Source organism: Macrobrachium rosenbergii, chromosome 3 (genome assembly GCF_040412425.1).
Source record: "Macrobrachium rosenbergii isolate ZJJX-2024 chromosome 3, ASM4041242v1, whole genome shotgun sequence".
NCBI lineage: Eukaryota > Metazoa > Arthropoda > Malacostraca > Decapoda > Palaemonidae > Macrobrachium > Macrobrachium rosenbergii.
Window position 1 is genome coordinate 31,203,534 of NC_089743.1, and position 27,664 is coordinate 31,231,197.

Here is a 27,664-nt window from a genome sequence, read left to right on the forward strand (position 1 = left end):
ATTCTTCACTGGCCGATCGGAGATTTGAACTCGCGGCCAACAGAGTGCTAGCTGAGAACGGAACCCACTCGCCCAATGAAGAACTTGCCTAAGGCAGACGTAACTGCATGAGGCCCTCGTGGCTCCCTTTGACTAAAAATAGCTAAATTAATTTCACAACGAAACCTATTTAAGTTATATTTCGACTTAAAAACACTTCGTATAACGAAAAATATCCTCGTCCCAAATAAATAAACTATCCATATTCATTTACGCTAACTAGAAGCAAGAAAAGCTCTTTGAACTTGGTTAAATGCGGCGATATCAATTCCCAAAACAAAACATTGATTGCAATTTATAATACAAAAGCAATATGAGAATATACGCAATTGGAAACAATGTAGTAAAGCATAACTTTTTAAAAGATCCATGAAAAAGATGCACATTTGTTATATTGATGTTTGTATAATACTGTTAATATGTGAATAGAGTTCAGTATAATGTAGGCTAGGCTACCAGTTTGTTGATGCAGCACACTGCACCACCAAATCGAAGCGGCCGGCGAGCGAGTTAGCACAGCGACCCGGGAAATTTGAAAATTAGTGCGGAAACATTAGAAATTACTCTAGCCGAAATTTGTGCCGGATTACTGATTGTTCTGGACTACTGATTGCCGGATTACTGATGGTCAACCTGTGTATATATATATATATATATATATATATATATATATATATATATATATATATATATATATATATATATATAATGTTGTGATACTGAATTTGTTTCTTTATCTATCTATATCTATCAATATATTATATATATACAGTACATGTATAAGTGTGTGTGTATACAGTCTATACAGCATATATATTGTACATTTCTACCACTATGTCTCAGTCCTCTAGGAGATGTCTTACATATGAAGACAAAGCTGTTCACGACCTATACCCAGTGTTCTTTTTCTATCATGGTTCATCTGTATATATACAGTCAATTATGATTTTAATAATTATATAACAGTGGGTATAAGTCATGAACAGCTTTGTCTTCATATGTAAGACATCTTCTAGAGGACTGAGACAAAGTGGTAGAAATTTACAATGGTTCATCTGTACTGTATATATACATTCAATTGTGATTTTAATAATTAATAATACAGTACACACACACACACACCATTCTGATATAGAAAGAAAACTTCTGTCATACTGTTTCATTAGGAGGGAACATGAAGGATAGAACACTGTAAACATCCTTTTGCTGGATTAGAGAGAGGATACTGCTTCACATTGCACTATTTTAAAAAAGAAACATGAAAGCTTAAAACATCTTCCTATCACAAAGTTTTTGAACTGGAAACATGAAGGATTAGAATCATTTGAACATCTTTTTGATTAATTTAAAAAGAGGAAACAGCTTTTGATTAGAATTGTCCTTAAAAAGGAACCTGAAGGATTATGGAGTATATGTATAATATGATCCTTCAGGTTCCTTTTTTTAAGGACAATTCTAATCAAAAGCTGTTTCCTCTTTTTAATTTATCAAAACACTCTTTAAGAGGCTCTAATCCTTAGGTTCCCTGTTCAAAAAGTGTGACAGAAGCTGTATCAGTCTTTACTTAATTAAAATTTTGTTTAAAAGGTTATTTTGAAGTTCTTTCTTAAAGAACAGTGTGGCAGAAAGCTGTTTCTTTTTAATTTGTTAAAATGAGATTTAATGGTTTCTAATCCTATATGTTTCTTTATGTAAACAAAATTATAGGAACCCATTTCTTCTTTTTAATTAATCAAAAAGATGTTCAAATGATTCTAATCCTTCATGTTTCCATTTCATAAACTTTGTGATAGGAAGAAGCTGTTTTAAGCTTTCATGTTTCCTTTCTAAAATAATGCAATGTGAAGCAGTATCCTCTCTTTAATCCAGCAAAAGGTTGTTTACAGGGTTCTATCCTTCATGTTCCCTCTTAATAAAACAGTACAACAAAAGTTTTCTTTCTATATCAAAATGGTGTTTAAAGGATTCTAAGCCTTTATGTTACCTTTTCAAAAACACTGTGATTGGCAACTGTTTCCTATCTTTATGAAACTACTGTTTAAAGAGTTCTAATCTTCCCAACTCCTTTTGAAAAACCTTGTGATAGACAGTTGTCTCCTCTCTCTGATTTATCAAAATGTTGTTTAAAGGGTTCTAATTCTTGATGTTCCTTTTAAAACCTACATAATATGAAGTTGTTTCCTACCTCGTATTTTTAAAAACTCTCTTATGTTCCCTTTTCAAGACATTTTGATAGGAAGCTGTTTCCTTTCTTTAATCTAACAAACTGCTGTTTAAAGGGTTCTAACCTTTCCAGCTCATTTTTGAGAAACACTGAGATGGTAAGTTGTTTTCTCACCTAATTTGTGAAAATGCTGTTCAAATGGTTTTGATCATTCATGTTTACTTTTCAAAAACAGTATGATAGTAAGCTGATTTCTCTCTTTAATTTCCAAACTGCTGTTCAATGGATTCTGACCATTTTGCTCCCTTGTTAAAAATTGTATGACAGGAATCTGTTTACTTTTTAAAAATTTTCATGTTCTATATTTTCAAAAACAGTGTGATAGGATGCTGTTTTCTCTTTCTAATTTATCAAGTGTTTAGAGTTCCAATCCTTTACTTGCTCTTCTCAAAAACAGTATGATACAGAGCCATTTCCATCCTTTAATTATCCAAAGCGCTGTTCAAAAGGTTCTAATCCTCCAAGGTCCCTTTTTTAAAAATATGATTGAAATTTGTTTCTTCTCTTTAATTTTTTAAAATTTTACTTAAAATGGTTCTAATCCTTAGTGTCACTTTTTCAAAATATCGTGATAAGAAGCTGTTTTCTCCCTTTTAATTTTTCCAGGGGTGAGTAACTTTATCATCCAATTTCATTCTTTGATTCTAAGCAATCTAAAACACTTCATTAAATTTTTCTCCTGTGTTTAAAGATGATTCTTTTTTCTCGGTGTGTTTGATCTACTTTAAATCTTCATTTACCTAAGCTTTCTAGTTTTCAATAATGTTCCTTAACTTCTTCATCAAGGTTAGCCATGAATCCTTCTCCATGACCTTCTCCAGCTCACTGAATTTTCTCTGAACTTCATCAATTGTGGAGCGCCTTTAAAATTGTTTGCAGCTTCTGAAAGGCTTCGAGCATGCATTAACAGTGTTTTTAACTCATTATTTTGCAGCTTTAAATAATGTTATTACATCGGCACTGATAAATGACATCCAGCACTTCATAACATTCAGATTTGGGTCGGCATCAACGGCTTTTTGAATGTTATAAATAAAGGTGGCTTTGGGACACCAAATTACAACCTGGTCAAGATGGTGCAACAATATTATCTCATTACAAGTTCAACTTCAAACTTCGACTTTTTCTGTTCCGCACGTTTCCTTGGGGAGGAAATATTAGTTAAGCTATTTAAAAAATGTCGGACCATTCACTTTTGTGAATGTTTGTTTGATTTGGCAGCTTCATCCACAGCAAACTTTTGATAACAATGAAAAACCTTGTTCTGTAAGGTATCATTACTTCTTATCAACTTCAATTCTGCTAGACAGCCAGTAGTTGTCTTCTCTATCAGTAGATATGGTTTCCCTGGTACTTTTCACATTTTAAAGTTTGACCTGTTCTGGAATCTATGTAAATATGCTCTATGTGCATTAAATGGCTGGTTTTACTTGCTGCAGAGTATTTTCTAAATTTTTAAGGAAAATCCATGCTTTCTCATGCAACTATCCACCATAGAATATTTTCTGTTTATGTTTTCTGTATCAATATTTACACCTTTCTCTGGATTTATCATGCACAGTGATGTAACATTAGCTGTATCAGAAGCAAAGAAGAGCCAGCACAAATTTTTCCAGTCTGCTAACATATAAAGAACTGAAGATCTGTTTTTTTTTGGTACAACTCTGCCGCAAGAGAGACCATCTCTCTTATTTTTACGAGGATATCAGAATTAAAGTTTTTTCATTTACAGTGGGAACTTTACAGACTAATCTGCTTCAGTAACATTTCCAGCACCGTTACTTTAGAGTTTAATGGCCATATTCACTAAAGTAATTACCGTATAATAAATTGCAATAAAGTTGAATAAAAAATACTCACAATCACATTAAAAGGATAAGGGACTGGGAATATAACTGAAGGAGGGATGAGACATGTGGCTGTGAGCAAAACTTGAAATTGAATGCAAATTTTTTTCATGTGTTCCTTAATGTTTTACAACAACTATAAAACAGGCACAGAGAGAGAGAGAGAGAGAGAGAGAGAGAGAGAGAGAGAGAGAGAGAGAGAGAGAGAGAGAGAGAGAGAGAGAGAGAGAGAGAGAGAGAAGCAACTGTGTGTGTGTGTGTGTGATGATGATGATTAACTCCTTAACTTCAGCATAGTGTTATTCTCATCATAACAATGACTGTGTGTGCGTGTGTGTGTACAGTGTATGTCAATCATAAAAGAAGAGTGCGCCACTCACCAGGGCAGCCATGCTCATCTGACTGATCATCGCAGTCAGGCTCCCCATCGCACCTGACTGTGAGATCGACACACTGTCCGTTTCTACAAGTAAAACTGCTTGGATCACATGCTAAATAAGAAATAAAAACAATCTATCTTATTATAAATATCTTTCAACAAACTAAGATTATTTTATAAAGTAAAAAACTAGCCTTTAAAACAAAACTGTTAGTTTCTATTCCAGTTTATACTTCAGAAACTATGACGTTTAATGAATAACTATGACCATTAATTGCATTATATGATGCATACATCATTACGTTTTACTTCATCGAATCATTAAGGTCCACCTGCGATGCACTCTAGTTATTGATGGTTAATTACTTTCATAATTACTGCTTCGGTGGGTCAAAGCCTCCAAAAGACCTGGCATCCACTGATTATGAATTTCCAGGAAACATTACTTATAATGAAGACTGAAAAGTTTAATTTGACTGGATTTCATTAAACACAAGCAACTTAATCAATCTGTGACAGTGCGGGAATTACGATAACTTAAATTTTGCTAACTGGCTAAATACGCTTTAGGTCAAATCTAATTCCACTTGAATAATAGGAAGACCTCTTCTCAGCAGAACTCCATCTACAAGACCCAAACTCGCTTGCAAGCAAAATTTCTTATTGGGATTTGAGATATATATTCATTGTATCCTAAACCTGATGAATGATCACATCTTTCATTTGCCTGACATATTTAAAACCAATACAGGGCATTCAAAGATCAAGGAACTGTAATGAGAACTATGAGTACACTGAAAACTACAGTTAATGTTTCCAAACAAAGTCTGAGGAACCTACACTGTAAATACAATTAAGTTTAATAAACTATAAACAGTGACATATTTCAAGTCACAGTTTAATTATAAACACATCATTAACTATTTACCACCCCTCAAATAAAAAATGTCACCTCATAAACTCCATTTTTCAAGAGACCATAGACTAGAAATAAAAATCTTCAACAACCAAGATATATTATCAACCTCTGGAAAGCTATTCAGGAAAAACAAATGTGCCAAGCATCCACAAGAAAACATTCAAAGAAAATTTCATGAATTCAATAAAGAAAACTGCACTTCAGCACCAGAATGCAGATATGGCTGACAATATCTCAGACTTATTAGACATCTTACATCTGTCCATGGCACACATCAGCCTTACCACCTGTAAAGAAAAGCACTCACAGCAAGTGAACATGAAACATTATTACACAACCATGGCGTGATTAAAAAAATTATCTCCAGTTACTGTACTATATTCTTTCCGCTAACACTTGCATACCTTCTACAACAAACACACTTCTATGAAATGAAAAAAGGCAATTACTGGTACCTTTGAAGGCATATACATGTAAAAGTTTGAATAACAAAAAACTTACCTACATAATTTAAATTCAGTTGTACTTCATGTCTAATCTTGAGATGACTAGCGCTGTTAGTTATAACCATCCAACATTCACTACTATACAAATACATACCATTCCATAGCAATCATCAGCATCTACTTTAAAACTGCAAATGCATAATTCTGGAAAGCCTTTCAAGAATATCCATGCATCAACAAATATATTAGAACTTGTGTTTCATGTTAATGGGACCATCACTTATTCTAAGATCCACATACTTCATGATCAAGTCATACCATAAATGTGCAACAAGCATACCATAAATGTGCAACAAGTGTTAAAAATATTTTGAGCGACTATTAGAAGGACACATGTTATCCAGTACTGTAATGTGGTAAAATCTATGTTTTGCATAGCAAACAATAATGTTAGTGCAGCTAAGCCAACTCCTGTAAGCAGACACCTTGCTCACAGATGTTGTGAACTAAAATTACAATCAAGTTCCTTTAGCTTTGGCCACGGGATGTTTACACAAGACCCTAAATACTCCAATCAAAGTGACTCAGACTGATCCAAATCATCTAACTGTCTTTGTGTTGATTTATTTTCATTTCAACTCTACTATCAAGAATCTGTAAATGATGGTAAGACAATCATTTCTTTGCAATGTATAAGTAGAATTTAATAGCCACAGTTGCGCTCCCTAAGCAATGAATCTCAGCCCGCACAGTATTTTAGGACACAAGTTCATTTCTTGAGGATGAACAGTGATGGACAATCTGAAAGGCAAACCTCAAAACAGACTGCCATCCAGGTCAGTTCTTCAATGCTACAAACTGTTCCACGAAAGGATATTGTTAAACTATAATTATGTTTAGAGTCACTTATGCGAGCAGCGCTCCCTTTACCCCAAAAGATCTCAAGCTTCTTTTCAAGTTTTTAGTATGAAAATTGTCCTGAAATCGAAAACCTATTTCCTTAAAGTTTTGAAATCAAGACAAACAGAACCAGATGCAAGGCAGGAACCGCAACTTAAATTCTATGTTCTGTGGGTCTCATTACCATACAATGGGGATTTTTGTCTTTCCGAAATGCCTAACAAATACTAACTACATTTCAAGTCCCGCATTTGGTGGCTTTCTCATTACTGCGCTCCCATGCCTAAAACCATTACTGCAAGATCACAACCCTTTCCCAAACTAGCATTTCAGGTGTGTGGTTGCACCCGGACTCATGGTGATAAAGATATAGTCTTCAATGATGGAATGAGAAGTATGCATAGTTGTGTTTTTTGTGCAAACCTTAAATTTTGAGACTAATGAGTTATATGTACACTCGGCAAGAAAAGTGAGGATACAGTTTTCATTAGATTTCGTTCATCGAATTTTAATTTTTTTCTTACAGAAAACACAAACTCAGTAAATTTACTCTAGAATATGAAAATACAATGCAAATTATATCATATATGTTAAATCTGCAAAACAAAAACGTTCAGATACTTAGAAACACCATGCATGTCCGAAGTAATCAGAATTTCTCATATGACTTCGTTCATAGAGATCTAAAAGATAGTGTATGGATATCTCGGTGTAGTACTGTTTATCAGAACGGCAATATTTACCCGTTTTCCATTATGAACAGGCTTTATTATTGCATCATCATACGAGGTAATGATAATTTCTTTAATTTTTACACACTCATATTTGTATTTCACGGTGTTAAAGGTCAGCTGGAATTAATGGCAGTAAATGTTGTGACAGCTAGGGTAGGTTGACCAAATCTATTTAAATCCGCAAGAGCGTTCTCTACGATGTGCAGAGTAGCGCGATAACTTCGGCGGGAAAACACAAGTAACTGGATGTGTCTTGATGTTGCCATAGTCTCTCTCTCTCTCTCCATTGCTAAAACATACTATACAAATATGGTATTGCTCAATCTCTAAAAGAAAAAAAATAATGAAATGAGTAGCTCTACATGTAGGCCGAGGCTTACACAACAGCAACTCTCTCTCTCTCCATTGCTACAACATACTATACAAATATAGAATCGCTCAATCTCTAAAAGAAAAAAAATAATGAAATGAGTAGCTCTACAGTACATATAGGTCTAGGCTTACACAACACCAGACTCTCTCTCTCTCTCTCATCTTAACATCGCATTCGTTCCTTTTCGTTGGACATTGCTCAAATTTAACTCTTGATTTCATTATGGAAGATCGCGTTTCCGATTATGCAAGCATTCCCTTCAATGTGGTGTCATAAATTCATTTGTGTACGGTTGCTTGGTAAGTTATGTCGAAAAATGTTTATTTTGCTCAGAACTGTCGCTGCAAATTACAACTTGAACGAATACTGTAAAACTTACCACTGCATTTAAGTATCAATGATTTCAGAATCGTAGAATATGACTGAAAGTTATAGGAGGTCAAGCAAAAAGCAAACTCAATAAGACGGAAGCTCCTCCCCTTTCTAAAGTTGCCAGATGTCGCATTATTGAGCAACATATGTCCGAAGATTTAAAAAAACTGTATCCTCACTTTCCTTGCCGAGTGTACATTCTAAGGTAATTATACAGCAAAAAATTAATAATACTGACATGAGTACTCGCACTCCTAAGTTTTCTTCCAGTTTTGCTTAGAATCGACGAATTCTGAATAGGAAGTGAACAGTAAGAGATCATCTGCAAAAACTCATTCAAAATGACATCAACTCAACAGCATTCATGAAGCCAGAACAATATTTACCACATGAGGTCAAGCCCTAATATTAAACATCGTCAGGGATGGAGGTGAAATCACAAATCAAACTTAAACATTCCCGAAATACTCATATTTCTGCTTCAGTGTCTAGATTATTTGTTTAGTATAAACCTGCATCTAAATACTGTACAGTAAGGTCAAGTCATATTTTGACTTACGACATCCAACTGTTTCATCTGTTTCATCATCACAGTCAGGAACTCCATCGCATCGCTTGTTCCCTCCAACGCACTGGCCACTGTTACATTCGTATTCGTCTGGCTTACAAGCTGTTGAGCCACGAAGGTGATTAATTATAGTGCATGTACTGTATTGTGCAACGACGTGCAAGAAACCAGGAGGAATGGGGGCAATCAGTTTCATTACAATGAAAATATATGGAAAAATGGGTACATTTTCATCAAGTAATGAAATGAACATAATATTTGAATCACACTAAATGAAAATCAAAATAGAAAAGTAAAGCAGATCTGTTTGTATATGCCTGTAATAAAAAAAATCACAAGTAAATAAAAGTGAATGGAAAATCAGTTTCTTGAGATTATACAGTTTATGGTCCTTTACACTGTTCACCAAGAAAACAAGTTCAAATTTATATAATGGGAACCAATTAAGGTACTAACTACGAGAATCCATAAAAGGTACCAAAAAAAGAATGAAAACAAATCTCTTACAATACATATGGGGATAAATAACATAAAAGCCTAACTTCTTCTTTAAGGAAAGCGAATACTCAACTTAAAAAGGGAACGTCTCAAAGTGGCATGAGTGGAATGTAAAATAAATGAACTCTGACAAAGATAATCCACTTGTGTTAGCTTGATAAGAGTGAAATATATCTATTTTGTCTAACTTTCCAGCACTTTACATTTACACAATAAAAACAATCCTAAATAAAAGAGAAAAAAACAGGTCCCTTCCGTACAGACTCAGGTGAATTAGATCTATAATAAATGAAAGCTGAATATAAAAAAAACACGAGAACTACGACATTTATTGCATCACTGACTGCAAATAAGAGCTGTGACAAAACTGGCTATGAAGGGTAGTATATTTGACCTGGAAACCAGCCTTTTTATTTTCATTCTTTTGTCACTTCACATTACTAATATATACTACGATGAAATTCACAAAATGAATTTACATTTTGAAATGCATTTTGGTGGTTTTTCCATACTTAGGGTAATATATTTTACTCTGTTTACAATGAAAAAAGGTCTGTGTATGTGTAAACACTGCTAAATATAACTGAATTTATATACATATAAAGGAAATAGAATGAATGCCTAAGACCAGACGGAGTACACAAGCGTATAAATAAATAAAATGACAAAGGTAGACTGTTCCTTTATTTTGTTATTCAAATAATAAACTATGTGAACCTGGACAGGACTACTTATAATTGAAAAGTATTTCCAATTTTATTTTGAAAGAATCACAGCAAAGAGCAGCAATTTTCTAAATGTGACAATGATGTTTACTATTATTCTAATCAAGCTTGTTAGGTTTGTATGTCTATAGATTTCTTCCACTCCACTGTCAAATATTTGTTGTCTTTTACACGAACTGATGAAATGAACGCAATGAACACAATTTCACAATGTTATGTTATGCAAAAAAAAAAAAAAAAACTTCCTTTCCTTTTCATTCGGATTCAAAGAACGAATAACCAAGAGCGAGTGAGAGAAACTCACTTCTACATTATTTCCTTTGCCAAAGATTCTTCACACTGGCAATTTTCAACATCCCGAAAGGCCCTGCCTTGGTTGTAGTCGTTTTCGGGCGCCCAAAAGAGAGAACTATGGTTCACTTTTTCTAAAGCTACATGTCTATTCCCCACAAAATTTTATCATTTGTTGGCAGTCACGTGGTAAGAAGTGAAGTAACTTTTTGCAACAGATTAACTAACCACACCAAAAATAACCTCCTTTTCAGAAATAATAAAACATTAAAGTCATTGTTAATGTTCATGCTTCCATACGGTTTGAGAACGATAAGACACAAAAATACAATTCTAATGAATAATTCCTATATGCAGTTACATAGCTTCTATGAAAGTTATACAGCAACATCAACAATGATAGTATATAAAGATGAGCAGAAGTGTTGTGTGTGAAATTAAAGTTTACCCTCTCCGTTGAATTATGTTTCTCTAGATTGATAGGAATAATTTTTATCCAAGGCTGAAACAAACGTGCAAGTGGAATCGTACAGTATTTTCAAATAGAACATGCAAGCACCATAACCCAATGGTTGCAATTCCGAAACGAAGTTACCACTATGAAACAGTTAAAACATTGCAGAAGTGAAAAATACTTACGACAAAATTCTTCATCCTCTCCCCCAGGGCAATCTTTCATGTAGTCACAGTGACGGAAATCATCAATACATTCGCCGGTTTTACACTGGTACTGGTTTCTTCCACATGGCACTGAGGGAGGAAAAGGAGTCTTAAATACTGTACTTTATTAATGATAAAACTTTTTAAACAATAATTATAATCAACACTGAGGGAGAAAAGGAACCAATAATAATAATAATAAAAGGCTGATCTAAGCCCTATAGTATAAGCGCAGCACTGACAACCACAGACGTTGACCTTAGGAGCTGTTATGATATCAACAGCGAAAGCACTGGTTAATTCTGGCAAAAAGCAGTTTCGCACTCATTCTCGAGCCCCCTAATTGAAGGATGGAAGTCTATATAATACAACTGCTCTACTGCAACATACATTTACAAGAATTTTAATGTGAAAATATCATCACGCACAAGCTTTTAGCGTGAACAAACCGACTTTTAAATGTTGTAAAATAATGCTAGGAAAAGTCTTGGTTTGGACTCATTCTGAAACAAAATTGGGGATTCATGTCATTAGACACTGAGAAAATCCTAAAATCACCTGCAATTTTAGATATGACTCAATTAGCTGTTTCCTTTAAGATACGATTGTATGATTACTAAGAGAAGCTGTCTACTTTCATAATACACGAACGTCAAGATAAACTCTAAAGGTGATCAATTCCTAGAGACAAGTCCCTTGTGATGGGAAAAGCAATGACCTCATCTGGTCCTGCGAAGAAAAAGAGGGCCTAACATAAAGGCAGTGATTGACAGGGATATTAATGCACTGATGGACCTGACCCGCATCTTTACTGAAAAAATGCTCGTGACATTTCTGGCCGCGAGATTTCCGTCACAATATGAAGGAAATACTGGGGAGTCAGCCCAAGGGTGATTTGGTTAAATGCACAGCTTGATATACGACACTGCACAGCAATCAAATTATTCGGAAATAGGAAGCTTTGCTGAATTGTATAGACCATGTCCAGACGAAACTAGGGAGTCCATATAAAATTAAAAAAAAAAAAAAAAAAAAAAAAATATATATATATATATATATATATATATATATATATATATATATATATATATATATATATATATATATATATATATATATATATATATATATATCTATCTGTGTGTGTGTGTAACAAACTGAGAGTAAAGAACTAAAAATAACTTATTCTACCAACAAAGGCTGATGACACAGGCAACCTTGTGGCATTTAGAAGGAAGAGATAACTCCCAGGAAAAGGTTTAATGGCAGGTATACCAGACAGCGTCATCTTAAGAGAGTATGGATATAGTCTAAGCACAGAAGCATCCCAGCAACCCTTAACCATGGAGCATGTTACCAGTACACGTAGCACAACTCACTCACTCTCTCTCGGTAATCATAACTGAGATAGAAAATGCTTAAAATTCAATATCATTTGAGAAGAACTTGAAAACCACGTCACCTGTTTGTCTCATGACGACAAAAAAAAAAAAAAAAAAAAAAAAAAAAAAAAAGAGAGCTTCTTGGGCGGAATTGAGTTTTCTGTACAGCGTATAATCAAGGCCACAGGAAAAGTGCGGACGGACAGACAAAGCCGGCAAAACGGCAAAATTGTTTTCTTTTCAGAAAACTAATAAGCAGCTGAAGAATGGAATACGATTTCTATCGTCATTTACAAGAACTTTACAGATACTGTGAAACTGCAGGTTGTTAATAAAACAATATTGCCTCTTGAAACTAATTTTATTAAGTTGTAAGTTTCATAAAATTCCGCTGCCACTTCCTTACAAGTTTGACCTTGGCGTTTATTATCCCTCATCAAATTGTGAAGACATTTCATGAGAAAATATAAGGATGTCTTGGCAAAAAAAAACTTATTACATCACCTAGAACATAAACACCAGAGCGTTTTCTTTCAGAACACAGTTCTTTGAAGTGTGTTTCGCTTCTGTCAGCTCTCCACTATGTGCAGCATTTTCCTCATCACAACAAACAAAAACATTGGCTAGAGGGTATATATAGTTCTCCCAATTCTCCTCTACTAACAAATGCTATCCATGAATCAGCCTGGGATTCCATTTTATTATTTTTCTTTCCCGAATTAGGATATTTCACTGAAAATGTTTTGACATTATACCCACCAATGTACCTTAGAGCCTCTTCTTCAACCATGTCCTCGGCATTTTTTTTATCTCTGTATTAGTAGCCTAATAAAGAGCTCTCCACCCTCATCCAAAGTCTCTTTGTCTAAATCTAAATCAAAATTCCTAAATATTTGGGTGGTCAAACATATTTCCAACAGCAACTCTCTTTCATACATTTTACTCAATTCATTTTCACCCTCACATTCACGGAGTGTTTCATGACTTGTGACAATTACTCTCTTCACTTAAAACTTTTATTTCCTTTCCTATCAATGGCTTTTTCAGTCTAAATTTAGAATTTACCGCATTTGGATGGTCATGGTGACCATTTATATGTTTAATACATCCAAATAAATCCTCCAGGCAATCTTGATTTAATCTCTGTCATTATGTAATTGAGATTGTGTGAGGCTTTCAGTATATACAAACCAATTGTTGACATGCATGATAAAATTATGCCATTCTGAAACTTGAAAACACTTTTTGTTTTTGGACTTTTAACTCTCATGGTATTCATCATCTCGAGTACCTTGTGTAATGAGCTTGTCTGTTTATCTAGGACAAGGGCAATACCAAACGGTAAGTTAGACGAATTCATTATGTCAAACCAATCGTTCATTTAAAGATAAAATCAGACCCTTTCCGTCTAGATGCTTCAGCGAATTAGCACAAGATTTAGATAGTAATTGTACAACTAATTTATCACGCTGAAATAAATTCCCATAGCTTAGGGAAGAAACTTGTCTATGAAACTATTTTTAACCAATTTTATAAGATGAGGGACATCGGAAAATACGAAAACTTCTCTACCTGCTTTGGGGTTTTTTGAAAGATATCGCCTCTTCAAGAGGCGTAACATTACATTTCTTTCAATATAGGAAGATTAGTAGAACCCACATCATGCACTAACTGCTACGACAGTATAACCCATATCTTCTACGGCTGATATGATCTCCAATAAAATCTTATGCATATCTGTTTGATCGCGCTGAAAATAGGCTGGTTGTCTCCATTTGCCAGTGAGACACCGTAACATGACAACCTGAATATTAATAATAGTTTTCATGAGGCTTGTATATTATGTCCATTCCCTGTTGATGCTCATTCATCAAATGACAAAACAGTCATCCTTTCCAATAGTGTAAATGTTTCCGCTTTCGTCGGCAACAGCGTTAACACCGACGACACAATTCCTGATTCACAATTACAATTTTTAACACGTTCCGCAAGTGTGCTCTCGCATGGCAAAGGAAATCCTTTTTTGGTTCTCAACTGCCTATGCTATAACACCTACTGTAGGACTTGGACTTGTGAGAGCAAAAGCGTTGGCTATATCTTCACTGGCCTAATACGACCTTTATTAGAGTTTTACGGAAAAAAAAAATCTTAGCATATTTTCTACTCTGACACGAACTTCGCTTTCAATTAAATTTGACATATCTTACTTCAGAAAATACTTTTGTTTTGGTTCGACCACATGCGCGCGAGGGAATCGTGACGTCACTAACTTTCTATATCGTGAATGAATCATACAGTCAGGTGCGCGCTGGCTGACCTGTTCTTTCTAGAGGTCAGACCGTCGTCTAGAAAGGTCTGACCATACTATTAACAGATGTTACTTTACGACACACCTTCGGCAGATGATCATTATAATTACTTTAGCCACATACTGTATCTAAGTTGAAATTCCTACCTTGCAGAGGAAGTTCCTTACTTCCAAATAAAAACTATTTTACGTTTTCCCTAGCTTATGGCGACTTCCTGAAATGTTGCAATTGGATAAAACGAAAATAAAAACAGAACAGAACTTATGCTTCATTTCCTTCCAGAGGATAGAATATTAAAAAAACATACGCACAATTCTTGTGGGAATTAAATGTGTGTGTGTGTGTGTGTGTGTGTGTGTGTGTGTGTGTGTGTGTGTGTGTGTGTGAGAGAGAGAGAGAGAGAGAGAGAGAGAGAGAGAGAGAGAGAGAGAGAGAGAGAGAGAGAGAGAGAGAGTAGTGAATTAAAAAACAACTATCTAGCCAGCGAACGCCAGTGGAGAGTAGGGAACTTTAGACAGGAGATGTGAACAACAATGAAGAAGTACCGAAGTGCTTCTATCGACGTAATTCACTATAGATAATCGAAGGGGACCTTGAGGTGGCCCCCTTCGGAACGGGCGCTGGGGAAGACACCAGCAACTGTCTTCCTTGGAGCGCTAAGTGAAGGGGACAAAGGACGGGGGTGTCTTCCATGGAAGGTCGAGTGCAAGCCTATCAAATAGCTATGAATCATGCTGGTCATTAAATTAGGGAAGGCAACCCTTCTAGAACAGACCCCCAAAACCTGACCTCCCTTCCCGGATCTTCATGTTGTGTGTAAGATATGATTTTTAACCTTATTTCCGGTTCGCCAAGAGAGATGAGGAATCTCCAAGTCAGGCCAAATTTCAGCGAAATCTTAAAAATCGCTACCATAAATAACTAATAATGATAACTCCAAGTGACTTCACATCTCTAAATAAACTGAAATCCGCAACAACTCACAAGGGGCGCAAATACACATTTAATAATAAAAAAAGAAGATAACAAATGCATAATCGAATAGCACCGACAGATACAGAGAGAGAGAGAGAGAGAGAGAGAGAGAGAGAGAGAGAGAGAGAGAGAGAGAGAGAGAGAGAGAGAGACATTCGTTTGTTTTTCATGGGCAATAGAGGACTCATCAGGAATTCCAAGCTTAAGTGAGAGTAACGCCCTAGAATAACATCCTGTTTTCAATATTCTATGAGACACGATGATAAACCAAAAACTAAAACAAAAATCAAAAGCAAAACACAACGAACAGAATTCGCAAATGAGAATGACAAAGAGAGGGAATCCCTGATCACAATTATCTCCACGACAACGTAATGGGAGACCGTTGCAAAGGACTCTATCATAATGCATGCAAGAATAAATTAGGAGGAAAGGCTATCCTCCTCCCACCTTAAGCCGAATTATGACATAAATCTTTATACAGTCACATAAGGAGTATAATTATCTACAAACAAAAGCATTCATACTGCACGAACAAATTGTGGTATAAACGGCCGAGATATGACTATGGTTATCAGCGCATTAACCAATGGAGATCATCTACAGAACAAGCACCCGTGACGAACTTTTTTCTCATTCTATCGTTCAATTTTCACACTTTCATTTATGTGACATTTACTATATACCAAAATGTAGGAAAATCCAATCAATATCGAGCTTATGTCAGAAAGATTCCTCGGAGCACAAGGTCACGCAGGACACGAGCTGCAGTGGAGCGTCCTAGCTTTAGCGGTCACTTCGACTGATTAAAACGCGAGGAAAGAAAACACGCAAACAAATACACAAACATACATCCTGCTTGCAAACGCAAGAGGGGCAACAAGAACCCACATCCTGAACTAAAGAACAGGGAAAAGTGAGAGACGAGGAAGGATGAGTAGAGACATGACGGAAAAGGGTAATCAGAAGACTCGGGTACGAAAATATAAAGAAAATATGAATGAAAAGGATAACAATCGGAGAAGGGCGAGAAGTGAAATATAACAATGACAAAGGATGAAAAAAACAAAAATGAAAGCATTCAACATAAAATTTCTAAAAAAAAAAAAAAATCGAAATACTTGAGATATCAAAGTTCATTACTGCACCCAAGTTATCCCACGAAGGAAATACGTAAATACGATTGTAGGATGAATCACTAACTGCATCTATTCATGTTCTCTCACGACACAAGGACCAAAAAGCACTCTGTATAAATAAAAGCAACGAAAAGTAAACTGTCAGTCTCTGCCGTTGCTAAAAAGGTACTCTTACGAAACGACCCTTTGTGGCAATCAGTACCTTCACTACTAAGGCTGCACAAATGAGTGCCTCTTCGGAAATTCTGGGGTAGCCGTATGGGCTTAGCATCCCCTCCTTTCGCCCTTGTTTTCCGGCATCAAGTAGCGAAGTTGTGCCTCCATTTGTTGATTCGTAGTCATTTCTGGTACCAAAGCCATTTAAGCCGGGGTAACCAGTTAACCCATGGTAAAAACCCTGGTTCCTGCCCATAGTCTTGGGTTTCAGTTCTCTAGCTTGAGATCACACCAAAGGAACACACACACACACATATATATATATATATATATATATATATATATATATATATATATATATATATATATATATATATATAAATTTCTGACTCAAGCGTCAGGATCGAACCCAGGTCTTTCAGTTGAAAGGCAAGGGCGCTGCTCACTAGGCCATACAAGTCATAAAAGAAGTTGGAACCTGAGGGCAACTGCACCCAAGGAATTACCTGGGCAAGCTAACTGCTTGCATGCCAGCGTGTTTTCCCCAACTTCCCGACTCAGCAATGACCCAATTGACAGCATTTCATTCGAATTATCCCTTCTGCATGAACAAGATAGAAATAATCAACACACAATCACGTGTGGAACAGAAATAAATTTCTGACTCACATCAGGATCGAACCCAGGTCTTTCAGTTGAAAGGCAAGGGCGCTGCCCACTAGGCCATACAAGACCTGGGTTCGATCTTGATGTGAGTCAGAAATTTATTTCTGTTCCACATGTGATTGTGTGTTGGTTATTTCAATATATATATATATATATATATATATATATATATATATATATATATATACATACTGTATATATATACACATACATACATACACACACACATACATACATACTTCGTGAAAAGCGGAGTCGAATAAGGAATAGGTAGACCAGTATGTTTCCTCAAGTACTGGTCTATCTATTTCTTATATATATATATATATATATATATATATATATATATATATATATATATATATATATGTGTATGTATATTTCTCTACCGTGTCATCAAGTGTAACTCTCAAGAATCCCAGGCTGGCGGATGACCTAATAGCTGCAGTAGCTGCTCTCTCACAGACTCGAGAAAAGTAGCCATACGTTGCTGGAGTATTTTAATCCTCCATAAAAATTATGAAACGTCTTCCACTTGGAATATTTTGCGTCCAAAGGGAATTATACATAGTAAGTACACGTATCTTGACAGGGAATCGAACCCAGACCTCTGAACGTAGGGACTAGGCAAACAGAGCACTTGATTTCAAGTCAGCAATGTTAGCTAAAACGGCATAGCATACAGTCAGTGCTTGTATAGGTTGACCGCCAAGAAACTCCTGTCACCGTCGGCAGTAGGGCAACTAAACATCCACTTCACTGGACTTGGTGCTTGCAATCTCATCCCAGTATATTTATGCTTAGAAACGGAAGGTTAACACCTTTTGGTGCCTCTATGGGCAAAGGTGATTTAGCTGATATATATATATATATATATATATATATATATATATATATATATATATATATATATATATATATATATATATATATATATATATATATATATATGTGTGTGTGTGTGTGTGTGTGTGTGTGTGTGTGTGTGTGTGTGTCCAGAAACTGGAGTGACACAACAGTTGTGTCCTGATGAATCTCGTTTCCTTCCTGTTGCCTGAGATGCTCTGAATTTTATTTTTACCGAAGCTTACACTCCGAAACTATTCTTCAACACTTGTGTCATCGCCCCTGTGAGGAGGAACCCTCGTCTTCTTGTCTTTACACGTTGTGCGTTTCTGTTTCTTCGTTAAGCTCCTTCTTTGAAGTTACTGACACATTCCAGAATAATTTATGCTCATTGCAAACAAAAAGTAATTTTAAGTCACTGCCACTATGACAGCAACAAGACCAGCAATAACTAACAATACAATAACTATATAAAGCCAAGCAACATCGTGGAGGTCAAATTATTTCCAATGCCCAATGACATCCTCGGAAACTGAGAAGTGCTGTTAAATCGTTCACTCTGGGAAGCTTTTTAACCTTTCCGTGCATGAACTACACGAAAAATGGCGATGCTGCAAACGGGCTCTGAGAGAGAGAGAGAGAGAGAGAGAGAGAGAGAGAGAGAGAGAGAGAGAGAGAGAGAGAGAATGGGGGGGGTATTTCTAAGAAGATGAAAAAAACAGCGCAAAGGAGAAAAAAAAAAATTTATAAAATGGTCAAATGAAGATTCCTTCTCCTTTCATAGGCAGATCATGTCACATATATGTCATCCGATTCCAAAGGTCATTGCATCTTAGGATTACTTTTCGGTTCTTATTTTCTATGTCCTCCTATGAAATCATTCTCTCTCTCTCTCTCTCTCTCTCTCTCTCTCTCTCTCTCTCTCTCTCTCTCTCTCTCTCTCTCTCTCTCTCTCACACATATCCATTTTTGAAAGGACCAAAGAGTTACTGACCCTTTTAGTCGAATTCTTTATCAATAGCATTAAAATGTTAAAAATTCACACTAAGTATATTTTGAAAAAATACTGTTAATTTTTCAACTTCTGCATGACTATGCTAACATTTTTCCTTCATGAGTAAATAAAATAAGAAAGCTCCTCCGGTTAACAGGGCCCTAAGACCGCTCAAAATTTCAAGGCAGAAAGGAACTTCAAAAGTAAACTTTGAGGACAGAACTTTTTCCGCGAGGGTAACATGATGGGGAAGCATTCTATACTAAACATGAACGCTACAATAATAATAATAATAATAATAATAATAATAATAATAATAATAATAATAATAATAATAATAATAATGATAGTAACAGTAGCAGCCTTCCCAATAGGCGAAGAAAAATCTGCCTCTGAAAAGGCCTCTTGTTTAAGTAAGCGGGAAACACAACGGACGGCAGTTTTACATATTAGATGAGGAAGTCATGCAAATTTTGATAAAATAGGTTGACTCTCGTATTCATTATTTCACATACAATAGTTTTCCGTACAAATGAAACCCTTCCCAAAACGGCAATAGTAGGCTGTCTTGCAATTTAAGGAAATATTTGATACGTACATGGCAGTCATTTCGCTAGAGGTCTGTTTATTTCCCTCGACTTACTCTTAATTTGTGATGCATGAGCTCTGCTTTTCACCTGCTTTCACTGAATAGTTTTTTTTCCCTTTGCACAGATTAGTATGTCTTCAAAGTGGCGCTTATGCTTAAGTTCTATTGTCATGATACAAGAGGCCAAAGCCCTATTTACATTAGTTAGATCAACTTGTGCGTGTTGCCTTAATCTTCCCATGAAAGATTTATTGTGTTCGTTTCCTTCTTAACGTGAAAATTGTCCTGAAAACGAAGACATACAGAAACATATTTCCTTAAGGTTTCGAAATCGAGACAAACAGAATCTAACCCAAGACAGGAACCGCAGAAACGTTTGCATAACTTAAATTCCATGTTCTGTCGGTCTCATTACCATACAATCGAGATCTTTGTCTTCCAGAAATGTTTAACAGATGCCAAAGACATTTCGAGTCTTGCAGTCGGTCGCTTTCTCATTACTGCGCTCCCACGCCTTAAGCCATTACTGCAAGATCACGGTCCTTTCCCAAACTAGCAATGGCGGCAGATGGTTGCACGAGGAATCGTAGTGATATGATATCATCTTCGACGATGGAACAAGAAGTGCGTGCACATGTGTTTCTTACCCTGTAACACACACGTGCTCGAGGCATATAAGCATATAATTCACATATGTGTATAATGAGAGAGAGAGAGAGAGAGAGAGAGAGAGAGAGAGAGAGAGAGAGAGAGAGAGAGAGAGAGAGAGAGAGAGAGAGATACCTGTGGCAGTGTCAACATTGATCAAAACTGTTGGAAACGCCAATACAAATTTCAAGTTTGTAAATAAACGACTTTCAGCTTTGTCACCACGAGTTTCGTTTCAAATTAGGTTTGTTCATGCACTAGTCCTTATCTCAACAAGATTCACCGAATAATTGCTATTACAATCTGGCGTCACGATTAAATAAAAATACGATATTTTATAATCCACTTTACAAAAGTTTTAAATTTTTCTCATCCAATACTATTCATCCAGTTCCTGCATACCTGTAAATAATAATAATAATAATATTCTCACGCCTTAAAAACATACTACAATAAGAGAATGTAAAATAAAATCTAATAAAATACATGATAAATTATACAATACACCGTGTGACGACGACCAACTTCAGCAAACTTGACAATGGCCAGAATTTTGGATGAAAGAAAGGAGGGTGTCTATAGTCGTCTTCACCGCGGCTACGGCAATCCACCATTAAGCGCTTTACATGAAGCCAAGAGAACCAATCCGTCTTCCCATAATGGCTAAGTTTGTTACATGAAAGGTTAATCCTCCGACGGCATAGGTCCTTTCCCCGTCTTGGCATTTACTTGTGCTCCTAAAGAATGGATGATCTGGTAATCTCCAACATTTTCTAGTTGCTGCCAGCCCAATGCAGCGAGATCTGCCAGGCTTCCGGATAAAACTTTGGAAAAGTGTTCCCTGAAGACAGTGGGTCTGGAAGTGCACACAGATTTCGACATGAATTTTCAAACTAATTTCGCGAAGGGCACCTCAGGATTTGGACTTGTCTCTCGAATTCAAAATAGTCGGTGTTAGTGGTGAGCAATGACGCAATGAATAACCAGTCCCGTGATCAATTCCTGGCAGAGAGGGGGAGGACAAGTTTAGCCTTTTTTCAGGTGACCGCGATCACGCCTATAACATGAACGCGTCTCCACCGCTCCACCGGTTTTATACGCGTGTATAATGTATGTATTGTATACTGCTGGTTGTAGGTTGCAAAAGTAAAGGGGGCAAATGGAAGGGGCAGGGAAGGGGGCAAGGGAAGAGGAGGGGAAGGGAACAAGGGTAGAGGATGGGAGGGTGGAAGGGGCAAGGAAAAACGAGGAGGGGAAGAAAAAGGAAGAGAAGGGAGAAGAGGGATGGGTGCCTGGGAGGAGAGGGGGAAGGCAAGAAGAGGGAAACAGAAGGAGGGCGAGGGATGAAAGGAAGGTTTGGGAGAGGGAAAGGGGAGGGAAGTGGTAACTCGTCCCGTTCTACGTTGAGAAAGAAACTTACGATAACAGCCAGTGTATCTTGATGTTTGAAGGGCAATAAAAATAATTAGAAAAAAAATAAACGTGGAGTTTAATAAACTTCAAAAATCCAGGGGGCTACTGTACTTCATTAACATACGATAAGGAAGCCAAATGTCTTTTACATTTACAGTAAAGTGTTATAACACACGCACATTAATAATTCTCCTCAAGTATATTCTACTGTGACACCATTCTTCTTGGTTACATCTCGCCAGAAGAAACAGTTAACCGGTTAACATAAATAAACTATGAACAAAAAGTTCCACACTTAAATGTAAATAAAACAGAGAGAGAGAGAGAGAGAGAGAGAGAGAGAGAGAGAGAGAGAGAGAGAGAGAGAGAGAGAAATTTATGCCATTTTTATCAATCATGGATGACAGTTTCTTTCATGAAGCATTTTTCTGTCCTGGTTAACCTAATGTTACCGGTTTAGAAAATAATATTCACGTGAATCTGCCTTCCAGATTCTTTCCCTCTCCTGTAAAGCGCTATCTAATGACATCGGAAGAAAAAGGGTTGCAGTATTGTAAACGCTCTTCCGAGTGCAACCCCTTTAAGTCCCCTGCTTAATTATTGAGAGACCGCCAGTTATTCATGTTCCTAACAGTACTTCTTGTTCCTCTCCAACCCACGAACACACATCTCTTTCGCTCGATCAACTTCTTTTAAGCTGCACTCACTAACAGAAAGGTTTAGAGGTTAGAAACTAGATGGCTTGGCGGAATTTAGCTTCTCCAATGACTATCGAGATCTTCCATCGGGCACACACTAAATCGATAGATATCAATGAAGTCAATCGGCCACTGAACAGAAGCAGATAACACAAAACCAATATCGAAATATTTCGTCACTAATACCGACATGAGATAAGCAGCAAATTAATCCAGGTTAAATATCATATGAGGATGACCTGGAATCTCACGGCTCGCTACACTACTAACCTTTCACAGCTGAAGGTCAAGTTAGGTCACCGCAGGAATACTCCACTTTCTTGTTTCCTCGTATTGTAGTTGGATGAATTTAACATCAAAGCCCAACTCGCAAAGCGATTCAATTCACCAAACACATTGCTGACTTAGCTTGTGCAAGCTGTACTTTCGATAAATAAAAATGGGGTCATAGCCCCCTCCTCTCTCTCTCGCTCTATATATATATATATATATATATATATATATATATATATATATATATATATATATATATATATATATATATATATATATATATATATATATATATATACCCCTGTACACATAAAAGTAAACCTCCCAACCTAGTCTGCCATTTCAAAAAATCTCTTCGGCATCAAATATGACCTTCAAGTCAAGCCCCGAAAACCGGGTCTAAATGCCATCAGCATTTGCATTCTGAAGTTGCTCTTCAGTTTCAAAAGGCACAGATGTTACGTCTCGAATGGCAACACCCACTAGGAGTCTCATTGTTAGTCGAGAGGACAATTTCTGTCGAAACGCTCTGCGGGACGGAGCGGAGTAGAACAGTTCTTTAGGAGCTGAGCCCACCTCGTTTTCTGCACTTACTCCACAGTCTCTTCGCTCTTTCATCCTGGGTCAGATCAGAGCGACTGGGCTTCCATCCCATCAACCACCCCATGATCATGGTAAGTAGACAAAACAACGGACGCCTATTTTCAACAAACAGCCAAAAATTACATCTCAGAAATCAAAATAGGCTGGTATTTTGACACAGTGGTAATAAAACTGGCACTTGAACATTAAGTTGGCCATTGGTCACAAACTGTAATATTGGAAATTTTATTTTTTTCACTATATGCAGAAAATTAGAGAGAGGTTTTTATCAAACTTTTGAGGAAACTGTTGTAGGCCTGGGACCCATACCATAAATTTGAGTTATAATCCAAATCCAGCAAACCGCAGACATCCCCACACTGAAGAAATGTGGCCGCCGAGACTTGTCAACATCAAATTAACTGTTATAAAAACTAAGTAACTGTAGCTCGTAAGAAAGCCTGCTGAAAGTGGAATAACTTAAAAAGGAAGAATTTACCAATGCAAAGCCGCGCAAAACAAAAAAAAAATAATTAACATTAATGTGAGTGAAAAGGCAGCTCCGACAACAGTAAATTATTATCTGTATGGGACACGAAGACAGTTTCAACTGCCTTCTAACACACACGGGCAAGAATTTTCAAGGGTAAAAAATATGTATCAGAGAGAGAGAGAGAGAGAGAGAGAGAGAGAGAGAGAGAGAGAGAGAGAGAGAGAGAGAGAGAGAGAGTGGGGAGGGTAAATGAACTTCCAGACCTAGGAAAGAGATATAACACCTACTGCTCGATAACGGTAATTATAACCACAAGTTGGTTATAGCATGTCTCTTCACCTTAACAAAAAGCACTAACAATTACAGCTACAGTAGTAATTATAAGAGTAATAGTAATAAATTATCTAAAAGCAACAGCAATACTGAAAAACAACAATAATAGCTATTATAAAAGCAACAGTCATTATTACAATAACTTTCATTATAGACATAATATTAGCAAGAATCCTCACAGATACTGACCATTTCGTGGAAGGCTATAAAGGATTCACATCTTGAATTCAGAGGAAAATAAAATGAAAGACGAAAATGAGAAACCTGCTTCTCTTAAAGTCCTCTCTAATATTCATGGCACTTTTCCGGGAACAGAGAACAAAGACTGCACGGCAACACAACAAACAAATATCACCAATATATTCACAACATATTTCCAGCCTTTACCTTAGGACGATTATATATATATATATATATATATATATATATATATATATATATATATATATATATATATATATATATATAACTGAACAGTGAATAGGGACCAGCTGGTATAAGAGCTGCGGTGGATGGCAGCCACGGTGGCGATGGGCATAAATTGTAATATTGGCAGGGTCAAGAATGGTTATGGAAGAAGAAGATTGACAGGTAACCACTTCATAAATTAAAATGCACAATTTGTCCGCCATCCAGAGACACGGATAATGTTACCAATGAAAGTATGAGGGAGAAATACCTTACAAAAATAAAACGGAAACAAAAGAAATGAGGGAAGAGCAATATAGATAAAAATAAATATTAACGGCGAGAAGACAATGTTCCACAGATAAATACGGGACAAAACGGCACGGTAAAACAAAATAAATCATACTTGCAGCTATGACAAAATCAAAAGAAAAAACAAAAAGAAAAAAAAGTTGAGATGAGATAAACCCCGCAATGCATTATGAGAAAAAGGATTACGACCTCCCCTGACCTCTTCCTGACTTAAATGACTGACATTTCAACCAATTAGGGCTACCGGCACACGGTTCGGCATCACATGCATCATCCAAGGGTGTTGGGTGGGGACGGGAGGATGCACTGACGGAGGGAGGGGAAGAGGTGTGCAGAGTGAATGAGAGAGAGCGACATCCGACAGCAGTATATAATAATGTAATTAAGAGCCAGTGCCGCTCCATAACTGAGTGCGGGTGTGGATGAAGGCGCAGAACCAAGAGGCATTCTATTGGTAATCTTTCCCGGTCCTCCGATGCACATTTTCATGCAATTTTGATCATCCAACGCACGTTCACCACTTCGCGTAGTGACAAGGACCTTGGCAAAAATAATAAAAAAGGAAAATACACTATCGATTGTTTAATGTCTACTTAACTATTCATTTCCGTTTCATGATTATGGAAAAAAAAGGAAAACAACATATTTCAATTAAGTTTTGTTTAGACCTCATCAAAATTTGTATGGTACTGCCATGGTAACCTCATTAAAACCAGCCGTTTCTGGTCACTGACTTCTTTACTTTACAATTATTATTTTCCTAACAGTTATCACATACTGCCATCCACATCAACGCCTCTAACTTCTGCTTGCTGAAAGTGCAGCAGAGAGAGAGAGAGAGAGAGAGAGAGAGAGAGAGAGAGAGAGAGAGAGAGAGAGAGAGGTGGAAGGAGCAGCTGGTGGATGATCTCAAGTTCCAATGAGTGCATCTCTCTCTCTCTCTCTCTCTCTCTCTCTCTCTCTCTCTCTCTGAGTCTAGATCCCTTTCTTGAGTAACTTATTCCCTCGACGACTTTAACACCCACAGACATCCAAGAACACACGGCACAGACTGACAGCAGTATATACAACTCTCTCTCTAGCTAGGACAGGCATGAATGAATAGTACATCTAGTAATTTGACAAAGCTTACCAGAGCTCAGTTAATGCAAATACTCTTACGATGAAAGTTTTCAGAAAAGATGTGATAAAAGCAATCAACTTTTCTGCTACCAGCATCGACCGTCATTACAGTCATTAACTATGGAAGCAATAGCAACAAAGCATCGACTGAAGGCAAAATCCGGATATGGAACAAAACCCCTGTGGGTTTCCAGGACCGGGACTTTAGAGACGTTAACAGGAACACTAGAAATTGAGGAACCTTCCTTTGGGAGATGAGCAAGAGACGATGTGCGGCAGAACAGAGTGGAATAAGCTTGGTGGATGTTATTTCAACTCCATTCTACTGAAATTAAGGTCAGGGTTACAACGTTTTTAGAACAAATTATTGCAACTAGGGACTGTTCTTTAAAATTCATCGTTGTTGGAATCGGTTGCAACAGCATTTACCTTGATACCTTGGTATCATCTTAACAATGAAGAGGAGTCTTTTATTGTAACTTTTCCAAACAGAACAATGTTATTCTCTTGCGAGAACCTTAAAATTTCGAGACTTTCTTGTAAATCACGCTGTACATCAATTTCTGCTTCGTCTCTGCTTCATTTCCTTGCGTTACACGATTATAAAAATACATCACTATATAACAGGAATATATCCGAGTGATTTAAGGCGATTAAAGAGTTTTACTTACGAAGAGAGCACATTCCGTCTCTTTCGTACTTTGTTAAATTATTATTATTATTATTCAGAAGATGAAACCTATTCATATGGAGCAATCCCACAGGGGCCACTGACTTGAAAGTCAAGCTTCCAAAGAATATGGTGTTCATTAAGAAGAAGTAAGAGGAGGTACAGGGAAATACATAAAGAAGAGATCCCACTTATTAATTAGGAAGAAATTAATAAATTAATATATAGATAAACATGTATTAAAATGCAAAGAAAACAGTATCAGAGTAGCAATGCATTGCATCTTCCGACAGCGAAGCACATTTACTGCATACTGGTGCGGCTGTTTTGCGAATCTGGTTGCTCTCAGGGCCCAGTTGTGAATGAGGAAGACCTCTGTTGAAATACAACTTATGAAAAAGTGACAAACAAGAGACCATCCGTCGATGGTCCAAGTCATAACTGCTATTATTAGGAAACAGAAGTCTACCATCACGAACCACTCTAACAGAGATAAATCTCTGGCAGAAGCAGACATCCACACCGGAGAACAGTATTCCACTAAGGAAGTACAAATGACCTAAAACAGGGTGCATTGATTTTATCACTTTTATAAATATATGAGGCCCTACGAGCAATACCCAACTTCTGTGCAGTATTTGCTGAAACTTTCATTAGATGTTTCTCAAAAGCTAGATGCGA

The 27,664-nt window shown here is 36.6% G+C and overlaps 1 protein-coding gene across 1 annotated transcript in view; it reads right to left on the bottom strand.

Moving 5' to 3' along the window:
* Window positions 1–27,664, bottom strand: part of trol (terribly reduced optic lobes) — a 1,293,721-nt gene that overhangs the window by 686,663 nt on the left and 579,394 nt on the right. The window contains exons 12-14 of the mRNA XM_067129897.1: window positions 10,955–11,065; window positions 8,793–8,903; window positions 4,491–4,601 (exon numbers count right to left, since the gene is read on the bottom strand). Coding sequence (XP_066985998.1) covers window positions 4,491–4,601; window positions 8,793–8,903; window positions 10,955–11,065 — 333 coding nt within the window. The remainder of the gene's footprint in view (window positions 1–4,490; window positions 4,602–8,792; window positions 8,904–10,954; window positions 11,066–27,664) is intronic.